We start from the raw sequence: 18770 nt of genomic DNA, 5'->3' as shown, positions 1-18770 counted from the left end.
CAGTAATGCGGACGCTGCATCGATCCGTTGTGGTGAAGAAGGAGCTGAGCCGGAAGGCAAAGCTCTCGATTTACCGGTCGATCTACGTTCCCATCCTCACCTATGGTCATGAGCTTTGGGTTATGACCGAAAGGACAAGATCACGGGTACAAGCGGCCGAAATGAGTTTCCTCCGCCGAGTGGCGGGGCTCTCCCTTAGAGATAGGGTGAGAAGCTCTGCCATCCGGGAGGAGCTCAAAGTAAAGCCGCTGCTCCTCCACATGGAGAGGAGCCAGATGAGGTGGTTCGGGCATCTGGTCAGGATGCCACCCGAACGCCTCCCTAGGAAGGTGTTTCTGGCACGTCCGACCGGTAGGAGGCCACGGGGAAGACCCAGGACACGCTGGGAAGACTATGTCTCCCGGCTGGCCTGGGAACGCCTCGGGATCCCCCGGGAGGAGCTGGACGAAGTGGCTGGGGAGAGGGAAGTCTGGGCTTCCCTGCTCAAGCTGCTGCCCCCGCGACCCGACCTTGGATAAGCGGAAGAAGATGGATGGATGGATGGGTATTCTAACAGGTAAGTTGAAGTACTTTGCCACACTAACATGTCTCCCCTGCATCAGGGCTGCCCGAGGGACGCCATGAGCAGCCGGGCCATCTTGTCCTTGTCACACCGGGTGAACACGGTCACGCTGTGCTTCTTCAGCCGGCCCGCCAGGTCCAGTGCCATCATGCCGCGACACATGGCGCCCTGCAGCTCCACGCGCACGGGACACGCCACGCTCTCCGTCACCACGCTGGGGTCCACGTAGGCCGCCACGGCGTAGGAGTCGTAGGAGACGAAGCCAGGCCCGAAGTACGCGTCCCTCCTGGTCCTCAGGGCCTCTCTGGAGTAGGCCCAGCACCTGGACGTGATGGTCTTCATGAAGCGGGCGGCGGGGCTGTCCTGGTTGACCAGCTCCTCGAAGAACTCCTGAGCAGGATCCACACAAATCATCAGGAACTTAAAAGGGTGAGTTTGGTTTGGAACTCTTACCCACGTCAGAGCGTTCTTGCAGGAATATTCCCATGATGCCACGCGGGTCGGGCAGAGGAACTCCTCCAGGACAATGTACGCAGACTCTGGGTCCTTGGCAAAGTTGAACTCTGCACACGGCGTCAGGTTGCCTTTGCCTGCACAACACACCCGGCTTTAAGTCATCAGTCATTCAACGTCCGGACTAAGGTCTAAGTCTCCCAGATTCTGATGGTTTTGTGAGGAACATAAACCGTTGACAGGATGACGAGGAGGTGGTTGATCAACCATCAACTGCGGTCTTGCAAGTCAAGACTACTACAGTAGGACTGGGCGGTAAAACAATAATATATTGGATTTTCCCAGGGCATTTAACTCACCAAATTTTAAAATAAATAAATATATTTACATATTTTAGCCACTCTTGGACTATAAGCATGTTAGAGATGCGCGGTTTGCGGACACAACCGCGGAGTCCGCGGATTATCCGCGGGTCGGGCGGTTGAAATAAAAAAAAATTAGATTTTATCCGCGGGTCGGGTCGGGCGGTTGAAATAAAAAAAAAATTAGATTTTAAATAGATTCAGGCGGGTGGCAGTTAAACCAATTGGGAAATATATATACATAGTTAAATGTTGTTACCCACATACGAAAAACGAGCAGGCACCTGCAGCATATGCCACAACAGAAGAAGAAAAAAAAAAGAGATGGACACTTTTACGGAGCGGAGAAGGGACGCCTCGCCGGGGTCCGGGACCGAGGCCCCTTCCCCCGAGAGGGCCCCACCGGGAGCCGTAGCTGAGGCGATCCGCGAGAAGGGCCCGACGCACGTCCAGGGTCACTACCGCGCCCACCGCACCGACACCCCGCCTCGTCCGCCTTCGCCGCGGCCGGCGTCACACGCAGCAGGTAAGCAGCTTACCTGCCCGCCACCCCTGTTGCCGGGGGCGCGTAACAGGGGTCACTCTGCGCGCAGTGCGCTCACGAAAGGGGTGGGGCTCACCCTGGTTGATATAGAGAGCAGGACGGTGGCCATGGAAGTCGGAACCCGCTAAGGAGTGTGTAACAACCCACCTGCCGAATCAACTAGCCCTGAAAATGGATGGCGCTGGAGCGTCGGGCCCATATACCCGGCCGTCGCCGGCAGCGAGACGCGCTTGGAGGTGCGCTCAGCGCGGCTCCCATATGATTGCGCACTGGTGTGCGTCTGGGTCGTGACAGCGTGGCACGCGAAAGTCTGTGCTGCATTGGATCAGTCTCCTTTCTTTAACAGGCAAAAGCTTTATAACCTCAGTGAGGTTATAAAGCTTGCGCACCAAACACGAAGCAAGGCCATGGTGCAGGAGAACAAAGGACTTCTTTCATTTAAGGTTTGTGATAAACCATCAAACTCATTCGTTAAAAGGACTCTATAGTAATATAAAGTGAGTTTTTCTGGACATTATCATGCAAGAAAAGTTTATTTTTGGGACCGCGATCACCGCGTAATGATTTTTAAAGGTTGCATTACAAACATTTAACTGTCCCATGTGATCAGCCAGTGCGATTGGAAGTCCATGCTCAATTATTGCCTCCGTAAATAAAACTTCGGCATTTATCACATCCAAAGAATCTGTTTGGGCGACGAAAAACGTTGAAAGTTTTCCACTTGTATCGCTAGCAACGGCATTAGACTTGTGTTTTTTTGTCCCAACGTGGTCTTTTACATCGCTAATTCCTCCGTGTCCGATCGAAAAATCTTGTCTGCACAAGGTGCAATTCGCGTAGTTTTCACCCTTTTTTTTTTTTTTAATTAATGAAAAACCCGGAATAGGTTGATGAAAACCGTACGAATTACGGGAAAACCGGAGTAGTTGGCAGGCTCACTAATGCCTTGCATCATCTATATTAGATCGGGCGGATGGCGGGCGGGTGCAGTTCTGATCAAACATTACATCGGGTGGATGGCGGATGGTTGACGACTTTCTGACGCGGTTGCGGATGAAATAAATTGCCTATCCGCGCATCTCTAGTATGTATGTTAGAGATGCGCGGTTTGCGGACACAACCGCGGAGTCCGCGGATTATCCGCGGGTCGGGCGGTTGAAATAAAAAAAAATTAGGGTCGGGTCGGGCGGTTGAAATAAAAAAAAATTAGATTTTAAATAGATTCAGGCGGGTGGCAGTTAAACCAATTGGGAAATATATATACATAGTTAAATGTTGTTACCCACATACGAAAAACGAGCAGGCACCTGCAGCATATGCCACAACAGAAGAAGAAAAAAAAAAAAGAGATGGCAACGCCGGCAGCAAACGTGGTACGCGACAAACCAAAAAAGGGAATACTAAAGACCAGGGGAAAAAAGGCCAGAAAAGTTCAGCGTGGACTCGTTTTTATGAGGTTGTAAATCAGGATGATAGTAATGCTGGCTACATGATTTGCAAGAGCTGCGACGCTGTTTATGTCTCCGACAGTCACAAAACCGGGACATCTAACATGGTGCATCACATTTGTGCAAAACCCCGAACCTCCACAAACACCCTGAGCATGAGCAGTTTCGTCCGCCGTGATCCCAGAAGAGTGCCACAGGATGTTAAAACAAGATAGAACGCAGCTGCCTGCAGCAGTTTTGAGTGGCGCGAGCGCGCTTGGCGGTGCGCTCAGCGCGGCTCCCAGATGATTGCGCACTGGTGTGCGTCTGGGCCGTGACATTGAATGTCTCTGCTGCATTGGATCAGTCTCCTTTCTTTAACAGGCAAAAGTTTTATAACCTCACTAATGCCTTGCATCGTCTATATTAGATATATAACAACGGGCGGGTGCGGTTTTGATTAAATGTTAGTTCGGGTGGATGGCGGATGGTTGACGACTTTTGTGATGCGGTTGCGGATGAAATAATTGCCTATCCGCGCATCTCTAATGTATGTATATATATGTATGTATACAGTTGTGGTCCAAAGTGTACATACTCTTGTAAAGAACATCATGTCATGGCTGTCTTGAGTTTCCAATCATTTCTACAACTCTTATTTTTTTGTGATGTAGTGATTGGAGCACATACTTGTTGGTTACAAAAAACATTCATGAAGTTTGCTTCTTTGATGAATTTATTATGGCTCTACTGAAAATGTGAGTGTCAAAAGTATACATACAGCAATGTTAATATTTGCTTACATGTCCCTTGGCAAGTTTACCTGCAATAAGGCGCTTTTGGTAGTGTCGGAGGCAGATATTTACATATATCCGAATTTAAGTGTTACTACTTTTATTTCATAGTCATATTTGAAAACAGCTCGTGTTCTTCCAATTGTGGTCTTTTGGTTGTCTGCAAAACTGTGTGCTTAACCTTGAATGAGGAATGTTAGAGAGAGCGATAATAAGCATTTGTTTTGACTAGAGAGAGGGAAGAGGGGAGAGGGTTTTGGGTCGGAAAGACAGACCAGTTTGGCGGCGATAGAATGTTCTATGCTGGACTGGTCTCAAATGTATATCTGCAAAGCTTTGCAAATATATTACAAAATACCTATTCTGTCTCTGGTGGTTTTTCAACTCAGCTTTAAGTGTCGTAAAGAGCTTGGGAGCGACTTGTGACTTGAATTCCTTGGGAGGAACAACTGGTCCAAAACGCAACAGTAGCCATCCACAAGCTTCTGCTTGAATTTTTGACCACTCCTCTTGACAAAATTGGTGCAGATCAACTAAATTTTTTGGTTTTCTGACATGGACTTGTTTCTTCAGCATTGTCCACACAGGACTTTGGGAAGGCCATTCTAAAACCTTCATTCTAGCCTGATTTAGCCATTCCTTTACCACTTTTGACGTCATTGTCCTGTTGGAACACCCAACTGCGCCCAAGACCCAACCTCCGGGCTGATGATTTTAGCTTGTCCTGAAGAATTTGGAGGTAATCCTCCTTTTTCATTGTCCCATTTAAAGCAGCAGTTCCATTGGCAGCAAAACAGGCCCAGAGCATAATACTACCACCACTATGCTTGACTGTAGGAATGGTGTTCCTGGGATTAAAGGCCTCACTTTTCCTCCTCCAAACATATTGCTGGGTATTGTGGCCAAACAGCTCCATTTTTGTTTCATCTGACATCACATGGACAAAGATAAGACCTTCTGGAGGAAAGTTCTGTGGTCACAATTGAGCTGTTTGGCCACAATACCCATACTTGCGAACCCTCCCGGATTTTCCGGGAGACTCCCGAAATTCAACGCCTCTCCCGAAAACCTCCCGGGACAAAATTTCTCCCAAAAATCTCCCGAAATTCAGGCGGAGCTGGAGGCCACGCCCCCTCCAGCTCCATGCGGACCTGAGTGACGTGTTGACAGCCTGTTCACAACATTGCCGTAAACAGCAATGTTGTGACACTTTTAAACAGGACAATACTGCCATCTACTGTACATGCATATGTGACCCACCCATAATGTGTCACATTTTTGTGTTGATTTATTTATTTTATTTTGTGGTTTGAATTTGTTTTTGGAGCTGTCATTCCACATTTATCAGTATTCACATTGGTCAGTAGGGGGCAGTAGGGCGTTTCTTCCCAATTGAATGCTATCACCTGCAGACCGGAAGTGTCTTGTCATTCTGATGAGAGCGACCAGTCTGTGAACAATTGAAACGTCCTGTGTGCTTTTTCCTCCTGTATAACAGGTTAGTTTTGGTGAATCAACTCACTGAATAATATCCATGTGATCTTTAATAAGTTTAAGTACACATTCTGATGGTGGAGCCTAACTCTAAAGTGTTTGTGAGTTGTAGTTTGTATTTGTGATTGAATCCAGTGCACAGCTGCAGTAATCAATACAAAAAGGCGAAGTGAGTGTGCAATGTTTATATAGGAACTTCTGATCCTAATTCAGACTCCCAAATTAGAGTTCCCGTTTTCTTATTGATTTTATAATGTATATTTGTATAATGTGTGTGTTCTGAAATAGTGACAGAGAACAGAACAAGGATGGCCAATTCAACCCTTAACTCAACAATGAGTAGATGAGTGTTATGTGTGTAAATAAATGAACACTGAAATTCAAGTATTTCTTTATATATATATATATATATATATATATATATATATATATATATATGTAATAAAATATGTATGTATATATATATATATATATATAGCTAGAATTCACTGAAAGTCAAGTATTTCTAAGAGTTCAAAAAGAGGTTCGTAAAACAGTGGAAAAAGGAGAAAAAGAGGTTGTCTGGAACTTGGGCAGATCCTGCCTTCTCTCCGCTTTGTAGTCCCCCGGCCCACCCCCGACCACGCCCCCCCACCCACCTCCCGAAATCGGAGGGCTCAAGGTTGGCAAGTATGACAATACCCAGCAATATGTTTGGAGGGGAAAAGGTAAATGGTACAGGTCCCTGTCCAGGATCGTGTAATGTCACCTCGGTCTTCATCATGGACATTTAAGTATTGATATTCCAGTCCTCGTCCTCTTTTGTTGTGTTTGGTTCCATGAAGCTTGGACAGAAGTGAAGTTTTCCCTGACCCGTCCTCCCCAAACACCACAATGTTTTGTCCTGAAGGCAATTTAGAACTGGAAAGAGTAGAAACTTAACTCTTAATATCGAGGTCCAGAGGTCCAGTCCTTCCTCGTCCTCCTCGTTGTTGTTGTCGCTTGCCCCAGTTACATCCGGGAGTTGCTTGTCCTAAACGGGAGCCATCTTCTCTCTGTTATGAGGTGAGGCCTTTAATCCTAGGAACACCATGTCTACCGTCAAGCATGGTGGTGGTAGTATTATGCTCTGGGCCTGTTTTGCTGCCAATGGAACTGCTGCTTTTAATGGGACAATGAAAAAAGAGGATTACCTCCAAATTCTTCAGGACAAGCTAAAATCATCAGCCCGGAGGTTGGGTCTTGGGCGCAGTTGGGTGTTCCAACAGGACAATGACCCCAAACACACCTCAAAAGTGGTAAAGGAATGGCTAAATCAGGCTAGAACAGGGGTCGGCAACCTTTACCACTCAAAGAGCCATTTTGACCAGTTTCACAAATTAAAGAAGATAATGGGAGCCACATACTTGTCAACCCTCCCGATTTTTCCGGCAGACTACGAATTTCAGGACAACTGTTTACTCGGACGTGCCGTGATAGTACAGTATTTCAGCGTCCATCATAACCAGCGTGCCGGCTCAGCCACACGTTGTATGGGGCTTCTACTTGCTCACGTAAATGACAGCAAGGCATACTTGGTCAACAACCACACAGGTTACACTGACGGTGGCGGTATGAAAAAACTTTAACACTCTTACTAATAATGCGCCACACTGTGAACCCACACCAAACAAGAATGACAAACACATTTCGGGAGAACATCTGCACCGTAACACAACATAAACACAACAGGACAAATACCCAGAATCCCATGCAGCTCTAACTCTTCCGGGCTACATTATACACCCCCGCTACCAAACCCCGCCCACCTCAACCGATGCACGGAGGAAGGGGTTGATGTGTGGGGGAGCAGGGGTTCGGTGGTAGCAGGGGTGTATAATGTAGCCCGGAAGAGTCAGGGCTGCATGGGATTCTGGGTATTTGTTCTGTTGTGTTTATGTTGTGTTAAGGCAGCGTTTCTCAAAGTGTGGGGCGCGCCCCACTGGTGGGGAATAGAGACATGACAGGTGGGGCGCGAGGAACGGGAGGAAGGTGGCACTTTTATTGTATTTATTATTGAACTTGATGCAAGTTATTTGATTTATTATTGAACTTGATGCAAGTTATAACACTTTTGTTTTATTTATTATTGAACTTGATGCAAGTTATAACACTTTTTTTGATTTATTATTGAACTTGATGCAAGTTATAACACTTTTTTTGATTTATTATTGAACTTGATGCAAGTTATAACACTTTCGTTTTATTTATTATTGAACTTGATGCAAGTTATAACACTTTTTTTGATTTATTATTGAACTTGATGCAAGTTATTTGATTTATTATTGAACTTGATGCAAGTTATAACACTTTTTTTGATTTATTATTGAACGTGATGCAAGTTATAACACTTTTTGATTTATTATTGAACTTGATGCAAGTTATCACACTTTTTTTGATTTATTATTGAACTTGATGCAAGTTATAACACTTTTATTTGATTTATTATTGAACTTGATGCAAGTTATAACACTTTTTTTGATTTATTATTGAACTTGATGCAAGTTATAACACTTTCGTTTTATTTATTATTGAACTTGATGCAAGTTATAACACTTATTTTTATTTATTATTGAACTTGATGCAAGTTATTTGATTTATTATTGAACTTGATGCAAGTTATAACACTTTTATTTGATTTATTATTGAACTTGATGCAAGTTATAACACTTTTTTTTTTATTATTGTACTTGATGCAAGTTATAACACTTTTGTTTTATTTATTATTGAACTTGATGCAAGTTATAACACTTTTTTTAATTTATTATTGAACTTGATGCAAGTTATTTGATTTATTATTGAACTTGATGCAAGTTATAACACTTTTTTTGATTTATTATTGAACGTGATGCAAGTTATAACACTTTTTGATTTATTATTGAACTTGATGCAAGTTGTAACACTTTTTTGATTTATTATTGAACTTAATGCAAGTTATCACACTTTTTTTGATTTATTATTGAACTTGATGCAAGTTATAACACTTTTATTTGATTTATTATTGAACGTGATGCAAGTTATAACACTTTTTTTGATTTATTATTGAACTTGATAGAAGTTATTTTATTTATTATTGAACTTGATGCAAGTTATACCACAGCTGCACAGTTATTTTATTTATTATTGAACTTAATGTTATTTTATGTTATTGAGTTCGAATGTATACAACTTGATGTTCAATAAATTTGAAAATGTTAAAGCTTGGCATTAGCGCTCTGTTGGGGCGATGGGGGCAGGTGGGGCTTGAAAACTCCCCCTTGTCCAAAGTGGGGGATGACAAAAAAAAGTTTGAGAACCACTGTGTTAAGGTGCAGATGTTCTCCCGAAATGTGTTTGTCATTCTTGTTTGGTTTTGGTTCAAAGTGTGGCGCATTATTAGTAAGAGTGTTAAAGTTGTTTTATATGGCCACCGTCAGTGTAACCTGTGTGGCTGTTGACCAAGTATGCCTTGCTGTCACGTACGTGTGCAAGTAGAAGATGCATATAATAAAAAGCTGGGCTGGCACGCTGTCTGAACAGATTGTGGAGGGTGCCAAATGTTGTACCATCATGGCACGCCCTTATTATTATTATTGTTAGGGTGAAAATCAGAGAATATTAATCCCGGGAGTTTTCTGCGTGAGGCACCGAAATCCGGAAGTCTCCCGGGGAAATCGGGAGGGTCGGCAAGTATGCAGCTGAGCCGCATCAGAGTGATCAAAGAGCCACATGCGGCTCTTTGTTGCAGACCCCTGGGCTAGAATGAAGGTTTTAGAATGGCCTACCCAAAGTCACGACTTAAAGGTGTGGACAATGCTGAAGAAACAAGTCCATGTCAGAAAAGCAACACATTTAGCTGAACTGCAGCAATTTTGTGGTCAAGTGGTCAAGCAGAAGCTTGTGGATGGCTACCAAAAGTGCCTTATTGCAGGTAAACTTGCCAAGGGACATGTAAGCAAATATTAACATTGCTGTATGTATACTTTTGACCAAGCACATTTTCAGTAGACCCATAATAAATTCATCAAAGAAGCAAACTTCATGAATGTTTTTTGTGACCAACAAGTATGTGCTCCAATCACTACATCACACAAATATAAGAGTTGTGGAAATGATTGGAAACTCAAGACAGCCATGACATGATGTTCTGTACAAGTGTATGTACACTTTTACTAGGGCCCGCATGGCCCATTGCATAAGGACTCCCAAAGGGAGTCCTTATGCAATGGGACATAAGGACCTATTGAATTTCTAAGGTTTTATTCTTTATTCTTTATTCTTCCGCCGCCACAACAAACTGTAATTTGACCCACTTAACATGCTTCAAAACTCACCATATTTGACCCACACATCAGGACCTGCGAAAATTGCCTTTTTTTAAAAAAAAAACCGAACCACAAAACTCAAAATTGCGCTCTAGCGCCCCCTAGGAAGAAAAAAAAACTAGACTGCCTGTAACTCCCACTAGGAAGGTCGGAGAGACATGAAACAAAAACCTCTATGTAGGTCTGATTTAGACCTACATTTCATAATAGTACATTCTCGGGCTAAAATCAACAGGAAGTTGGCAATTCCCCCTTCAAGACAAAAAAGTACTAAAAACAGTCACTTTTGCCTCTTTGAGCTGTAATTTGACCCCCTTAACATGCTTCAAAACTCACCAAACTGAACGCACACATCAGGACTGGCAAAAAATTGTGATCTAATAAAAAAAAAAACTAACCCCAAATCTCAAAATTGTGCTCTAGCGCAATTTTTTAATAAAACGCACAAAAAACTGCTCCTCGGATGAAAAAAACTGACAAAACTGCCTGTAACTCCCACTGGGAAGGTCGGAGAGACATGAAACAAAAACCTATATGTAGGTCTCACTTAGACCTACATTTCATAAATTGACAACCCCCAGCAAAAATCAACAGGAAGTTTGCTATTCCCCCTTCAAAACAACATTTTTGTAAAAACCGGTCACCTTCCTTCAAAATCTATCTCCTCTGAGCGCGTTTGTCGTTTCGGCTTCAAACTAACACAGGAGAGAGATTAAACCCTTGTGATTAAAAGTATAGATGGGCGTTTTAATAACTGCTCCGGTTTTGATTTTATGACCCTTCAAAGCAGCTGATGCTGCTGCGCTGCTGTTTTTTTTAAGATGGCTGCTTAAAAGCAGGAAGCACCAACGTGCCCACACAATGCAGACAAGGTAGGTACACTACACAAAAGTATTGGGACACTTCAGACTAGCACCTGCCAAATACGCGGGCCCGACCAACGCTGCTTGCAGCTTTAATTCTTTATTCTTCCGCCGCCACATTAAACTGTAATTTGACCCACTTAACATGCTTCAAAACTCACCATATTTGACCCACACATCAGGACCTGCGAAAATTGCCTTTTTTTAAAAAAAAAACGAACCACAAAACTCAAAATTGCGCTCTAGCGCCCCCTAGGGAAAAAACAAACTAGACTGCCTGTAACTCCCACTAGGAAGGTCGGAGAGACATGAAACAAAAACCTCTATGTAGGTCTGACTTAGACCTACATTTCATAATAGTACATTCTCGGGCTAAAATCAACAGGAAGTTGGCAATTCCCCCTTCAAGACAAAAAAGTACTAAAAACAGTCACTTTTGCCTCTTTGAGCTGTAATTTGACCCCCTTAACATGCTTCAGAACTCACCAAACTGAACGCACACATCAGGACTGGCAAAAAATTGTGATCTAATAAAAAAACAAACTAACCCCAAATCTCAAAATTGTGCTCTAGCGCAATTTTTTAATAAAACGCACAAAAAACTGCTCCTCGGATGAAAAAACTGACAAAACTGCCTGTAACTCCCACTGGGAAGGTCGGAGAGACATGAAACAAAAACCTATATGTAGGTCTCACTTAGACCTACATTTCATAAATTGACAACCCCCAGCAAAAATCAACAGGAAGTTTGCTATTCCCCCTTCAAAACAAAATATTTGTAAAAACCGGTCACCTTTCTTCAAAATCTATCTCCTCTGAGCGCGTTTGTCGTTTCGGCTTCAAACTAATCACCCTTGTGATTAAAAGTATAGATGGGCGTTTTAATAACTGCTCCGGTTTTGATTTTATGACCCTTCAAAGACCCGCTGCGCTGATGCTGCTGCGCTGCTGTTTTTTTAAGGTGGCTGCTTAAAAGCAGGAAGCACCAACGTGCCCACACAATGCAGACAAGGTAGGTACACTAGACAAAAGTATTGGGACACTTCAGACTACAAGTACACAAAAGTATTGGGACACTTAGGACTATCACTGGACAAAAGTATTGGGACACTTAGGACTAGCACCTGCCAAATACGCGGGCCCGACCAATGCTGCTTGCAGCTTTAATTCTTTATTCTTTATTCTTCCGCCGCCACATTAAACTGTAATTTGACCCACTTAACATGCTTCAAAACTCACCATATTTGACCCACACATCAGGACCTGCGAAAATTGCCTTTTTAAAAAAAAAACGAACCACAAAACTCAAAATTGCGCTCTAGCGCCCCCTAGGGAAAAAAGAAACTAGACTGCCTGTAACTCCCACTAGGAAGGTCGGAGAGACATGAAACAAAAACCTCTATGTAGGTCTGACTTAGACCTACATTTCATAATAGTACATTCTCGGGCTAAAATCAACAGGAAGTTGGCAATTCCCCCTTCAAGACAAAAAAGTACTAAAAACAGTCACTTTTGCCTCTTTGAGCTGTAATTGGACCCCCTTAACATGCTTCAGAACTCACCAAACTGAACGCACACATCAGGACTGGCAAAAATTGTGATCTAATAAAAAAACCTAACCCCAAATCTCAAAATGTTTTAATAAAACACACAAAAAACTGCTCCTCGGATGAAAAAACTGACAAAACTGCCTGTAACTCCCACTGGGAAGGTCGGAGAGACATTAAACAAAAACCTATATGTAGGTCTCACTTAGACCTACATTTCATAAATTGACATCCCCCAGCAAAAATCAACAGGAAGTTTGCTATTCCCCCTTCAAAACAAAATATTTGTAAAAACCGGTCACCTTTCTTCAAAATCTATCTCCTCTGAGCGCGTTTGTCGTTTCGGCTTCAAACTAACACAGGAGAGAGATTAAACCCTTGTGATTAAAAGTATAGATGGGCGTTTTAATAACTGCTCCGGTTTTGATTTTATGACCCTTCAAAGACCCGCTGCGCTGATGCTGCTGCGCTGCTGTTTTTTTTAATGTGGCTGCTTAAAAGCAGGAAGCACCAACGTGCCCACACAATGCAGACAAGGTAGGTACACTAGACAAAAGTCTTGGGACACTTCAGACTACAAGTAGACAAAAGTATTGGGACACTTAGGACTAGCACCTGCCAAATACGCGGGCCCGACCAACGCTGCTTGCAGCTTTAATTCTTTATTCTTCCGCCGCCACATTAAACTGTAATTTCACCCACTTAACATGCTTCAAAACTCACCATATTTGACCCACACATCAGGACCTGCGAAAATTGCCTTTTTAACCTCTATGTAGGTCTGACTTAGACCTACATTTCATAATAGTACATTCTCGGGCTAAAATCAACAGGAAGTTGGCAATTCCCCCTTCAAGACAAAAAAGTACTAAAAACAAGTCACTTTTGCCTCTTTGAGCTGTAATTTGACCCCCTTAACATGCTTCAGAACTCACCAAACTGAACGCACACATCAGGACTGGCAAAAATTGTGATCTAATAAAAAAACCTAACCCCAAATCTCAAAATTGTGCTCTAGCGCAATTTTTTAAGAAAACGCACAAAAAACTGCTCCTCGGATGAAAAAACTGACAAAACTGCCTGTAACTCCCACTGACCTATATGTAGGTTTCACTTAGACCTACATTTCATAAATTGACAACCCCCAGCAAAAATCAACAGGAAGTTTGCTATTCCCCCTTCAAAACAACATTTTTGTAAAAACCGGTCACCTTCCTTCAAAATCTATCTCCTCTGAGCGCGTTTGTCGTTTAGGCTTCAAACTAACACAGGAGAGAGATTGAACCCTTGTGTATAAAAGTATAGAACAGCTTTTTAATACCTGCTCCGGTTTTGATTTTATGACCCTTCAAAGACCCGCTGCACTGATGCTGCTGCGCTGCTGTTTTTTTAAGATGGCTGCTTAAAAGCAGGAAGCACCAACGTGCCCACACAATGCAGACAAGGTAGGTACACTAGACAAAAGTCTTGGGACACTGAGCACTAAAACTGGACAAAAGTATTGGGACACTTAGGACTAGCACCTGCCAAATACGCGGGCCCGACCAATGCTGCTTGCAGCTTTAATTCTTTATTCTTCCGCCGCCACATTAAACTGTAATTTGACCCACTTAACATGCTTCAAAACTCACCATATTTGACCCACACATCAGGACCTGCGAAAATTGCCTTTTAAAAAAAAAACGAACCACAAAACTCAAAATTGCGCTCTAGCACCCCCTAGGAAAAAAAAACTAGACTGCCTGTAACTCCCACTAGGAATGTCGGAGAGACATGAAACAAAAACCTCTATGTAGGTCTGACTTAGACCTACATTTCATAATAGTACATTCTCGGGCTAAAATCAACAGGAAGTTGGCAATTCCCCCTTCGAGACAAAAAAGTACTAAAAACAAGTCACTTTTGCCTCTTTGAGCTGTAATTTGACCCCCTTAACATGCTTCAGAACTCACCAAACTGAACGCACACATCAGGACTGGCAAAAATTGTGATCTAATAAAAAAAAACCTAACCCCAAATCTCAAAATTTTTTAATAAAACGCACAAAAAACTGCTCCTCGGATGAAAAAACTGCCTGTAACTCCCACTGGGAAGGTCGGAGAGACATGAAACAAAAACCTATATGTAGGTCTCACTTAGACCTACATTTCATAAATTGACATCCCCCAGCAAAAATCAACAGGAAGTTTGCTATTCCCCCTTCAAAACAACATTTTTGTAAAAACCGGTCACCTTCCTTCAAAATCTATCTCCTCTGAGCGCGTTTGTCGTTTAGGCTTCAAACTAACACAGGAGAGAGATTGAACCCTTGTGTATAAAAGTATAGAACAGCTTTTTAATACCTGCTCCGGTTTTGATTTTATGACCCTTCAAAGCAGCTGATGCTGCTGCGCTGCTGTTTTTTTAAGATGGCTGCTTAAAAGCAGGAAGCACCAACGTGCCCACACAATGCAGACAAGGTAGGTACACTAGACAAAAGTCTTGGGACACTTCAGACTAAAAGTAGACAAAAGTATTGGGACACTTAGGACTAGCACCTGCCAAATACGCGGGCCCGACCAATGCTGCTTGCAGCTTTAATTCTTTATTCTTTATTCTTCCGCCGCCACATTAAACTGTAATTTGACCCACTTAACATGCTTCAAAACTCACCATATTTGACCCACACATCAGGACCTGCGAAAATTGCCTTTTTTTTAAAAAACCGAACCACAAAACTCAAAATTGCGCTCTAGCGCCCCCTAGGGAAAAAAGAAACTAGACTGCCTGTAACTCCCACTAGGAATGTCGGAGAGACATGAAACAAAAACCTCTATGTAGGTCTGACTTAGACCTACATTTCATAATAGTACATTCTCGGGCTAAAATCAACAGGAAGTTGGCAATTCCCCCTTTAAGACAAAAAAGTACTAAAAACAGTCACTTTTGCCTCTTTGAGCTGTAATTTGACCCCCTTAACATGCTTCAGAACTCACCAAACTGAACGCACACATCAGGACTGGCAAAAAATTGTGATCTAATAAAAAAAAAAACTAACCCCAAATCTCAAAATTGTGCTCTAGCGCAATTTTTTAATAAAACGCACAAAAAACTGCTCCTCGGATGAAAAAACTGACAAAACTGCCTGTAACTCCCACTGGGAAGGTCGGAGAGACATGAAACAGTAGACCTACATTTCATAAATTGACAACCCCCAGCAAAAATCAACAGGAAGTTTGCTATTCCCCCTTCAAAACAACATTTTTGTAAAAACCGGTCACCTTCCTTCAAAATCTATCTCCTCTGAGTGCGTTTGTCGTTTCGGCTTCAAACTAACACAGGAGAGAGATTAAACCCTTGTGATTAAAAGTATAGAACAGCTTTTTAATAACTGCTCCCGTTTTGATTTTATGACCCTTCAAAGACCCGCTGCACTGATGCTGCTGCGCTGCTGTTTTTTTAAGATGGCTGCTTAAAAGCAGGAAGCACCAACGTGCCCACACAATGCAGACAAGGTAGGTACACTAGACAAAAGTCTTGGGACAATTCTGACTAAAAGTAGACAAAAGTATTGGGACACTTAGGACTAGCACCTGCCAAATACGCGGGCCCGACCAACACTGCTTGCAGCTTTAATTCTTTATTCTTTATTCTTCCGCCGCCACATTAAACTGTAATTTGACCCACTTAACATGCTTCAAAACTCACCATATTTGACCCACACATCAGGACCTGCGAAAATTGCCTTTTTAACCTCTATGTAAGTCTGACTTAGACCTACATTTCATAATAGTACATTCTCGGGCTAAAATCAACAGGAAGTTGGCAATTCCCCCTTCAAGACAAAAAAGTACTAAAAACAGTCACTTTTGCCTCTTTGAGCTGTAATTTGACCCCCTTAACATGCTTCAGAACTCACCAAACTGAACGCACACATCAGGACTGGCAAAAATTGTGATCTAATAAAAAAAAAACCTAAGCCCAAATCTCAAAATTGTGCTCTAGCGCAATTTTTTAATAAAACACACAAAAAACTGCTCCTCGGATGAAAAAACTGACAAAACTGCCTGTAACTCCCACTGGGAAGGTCGGAGAGACATGAAACAAAAACCTATATGTAGGTCTCACTTAGACCTACATTTCATAAATTGACAACCCCCAGCAAAAATCAACAGGAAGTTTGCTATTCCCCCTTCAAAACAACACTTTTGTAAAAACCGGTCACCTTCCTTCAAAATCTATCTCCTCTGAGCGCGTTTGTCGTTTCGGCTTCAAACTAACACAGGAGAGAGATTAAACCCTTGTGATTAAAAGTATAGATGGGCGTTTTAATAACTGCTCCGGTTTTGATTTTATGACCCTTCAAAGCAGCTGATGCTGCTGCGCTGCTGTTTTTTTAAGATGGCTGCTTAAAAGCAGGAAGCACCAACGTGCCCACACAATGCAGACAAGGTAGGTACACTAGACAAAAGTATTGGGACACTTCAGACTACAAGTAGACAAAAGTATTGGGACACTTAGGACTAGCACCTGCCAAATACGCGGGCCCGACCAACGCTGCTTGCAGCTTTAATTCTTTATTCTTCCGCCGCCACATTAAACTGTAATTTGACCCACTTAACATGCTTCAAAACTCACCATATTTGACCCACACATCAGGACCTGCGAAAATTGCCTTTTTAACCTCTATGTAGGTCTGACTTAGACCTACATTTCATAATAGTACATTATCGGGCTAAAATCAACAGGAAGTTGGCAATTCCCCCTTCAAGACAAAAAAGTACTAAAAACAGTCACTTTTGCCTCTTTGAGCTGTAATTTGACCCCCTTAACATGCTTCAGAACTCACCAAACTGAACGCACACATCAGGACTGGCAAAAATTGTGATCTAATAAAAAAACCTAATCCCAAATCTCAAAATGTTTTAATGAAACGCACAAAAAACTGCTCCTCGGTTGAAAAAACTGACAAAACTGCCTGTAACTCCCACTGGGAAGGTCATAGAGACATGAAACAAAAACCTATATGTAGGTCTCACTTAGACATTTCATAAATTGACATCCCCCAGCAAAAATCAACAGGAAGTTTGCTATTCCCCCTTCAAAACAAAATATTTGTAAAAACCGGTCACCTTCCTTCAAAATCTATCTCCTCTGAGCGCGTTTGTCGTTTCGGCTTCAAACTAACACAGGAGAGAGATTAAACCCTTGTGATTAAAAGTCTAGATGGGCGTTTTAATAACTGCTCCGGTTTTGATTTTATGACCCCTCAAAGACCCGCTGCGCTGCTGTTTTTTTAAGATGGCTGCTTAAAAGCAGGAAGCACTGCACTAAGGGCGCCGTCCATCAGGGGGCGCCATGCCAGTGCCACAAATGTTGGAGGAAAAAAAAAAAGAAAAAAGTTGTTACTATTATTTCTAAATACAAAAAATAATCTCACGTTAATTAAAATGCAAAGTAAAGCCTATTTAATAGAAATATTATTTGTTACAACATTACGCCCCCCCCTCCTCCCCCCGCACGGTGCGCCCCCTCCCTTCCCGTATCATGACTCTTTTTGGACGTCACCACATCAAAAAATCAACACAAGATGTCAAAACGGCCAAAACTGTCAGGTGCCCAGGGAAGAAAAAAGAGAAAAGAAGAGGAGAAACGAGAAAAGACAGAGGTAGCAGGTAGGTAACGTTAGCCTACATGAAATTATTTGTCTGTTACAGAATGTGATAGTAACCTGGCTTTTTAGCATTAAGCTAATGTTACATGACTCGGCAATTGCTAATCAATAAATAGCTAGTTCTGTTTTAACGTCGGGTTAATATTGTGGAGGGGGCTAAATTGTTATGGAAAATAATAATATAACGTTAGGTAATTACAGTACTCCCGCCTTACATTCCTCAGGGACATTTGTATTAGATCTTTTAAGCAGGTGTTTTTTGTTTACATTGTTATTGCCTTCTGGTTAGCTAATGTTTGCCCTGCAGGTAATAGTCACTTTTCCACCCCTTTATATATTAGGTATAGTTGTAAGTAAAAAAAAAAAAGGTCAAAGACAAAGCTATTCGGGTTCTTGTGAGTATATACACTTCACTGCTGATGTGGGGGGGGGGCACCTAAAATCTTGCCTAGGGCGCCAGATTGATTAGGGCCGGGCCTGCTTAGGACTACCACTGGACAAAAGTATTGGGACACCTACACTGGCTAAAAGTATTGGGACACTTAGGACTAAAACTGGACAATAGTATTGGGACACTTAGGACTAGCACCTGCCAAATACGCGGGCCCGACCAATGCTGCTTGCAGCTTTAATTTAAAATGGTTCTTGTCTTTTTTTTAGGGTATACAAGTGGACCTTGTGTATGAAATACTGGAATGAAGACATTCTACTTGGCCAACCAATCAGACACTGTCATGCGAGTGCAGTTT

The 18770-nt window shown here is 42.5% G+C and overlaps 1 protein-coding gene across 1 annotated transcript in view; it reads right to left on the bottom strand.

The window, feature by feature from the left end:
* Positions 1 to 559: 559 nt before the first annotated feature.
* LOC133617982 (uncharacterized) overlaps positions 560 to 18770 on the bottom strand; it is a 22542-nt gene continuing 4331 nt past the window's right edge. Inside the window, exons 4-5 of the mRNA XM_061978421.2 lie at positions 1016 to 1152; positions 560 to 952 (exon numbers count right to left, since the gene is read on the bottom strand). Of these exons, the coding sequence (XP_061834405.2) occupies positions 599 to 952; positions 1016 to 1152 (491 nt within the window). The 3' untranslated portion in view covers positions 560 to 598. The remainder of the gene's footprint in view (positions 953 to 1015; positions 1153 to 18770) is intronic.

Source organism: Nerophis lumbriciformis, linkage group LG18 (assembly GCF_033978685.3).
Source record: "Nerophis lumbriciformis linkage group LG18, RoL_Nlum_v2.1, whole genome shotgun sequence".
Taxonomy (NCBI): domain Eukaryota; kingdom Metazoa; phylum Chordata; class Actinopteri; order Syngnathiformes; family Syngnathidae; genus Nerophis; species Nerophis lumbriciformis.
This window is presented reverse-complemented; position numbering and strand designations above follow the sequence as displayed.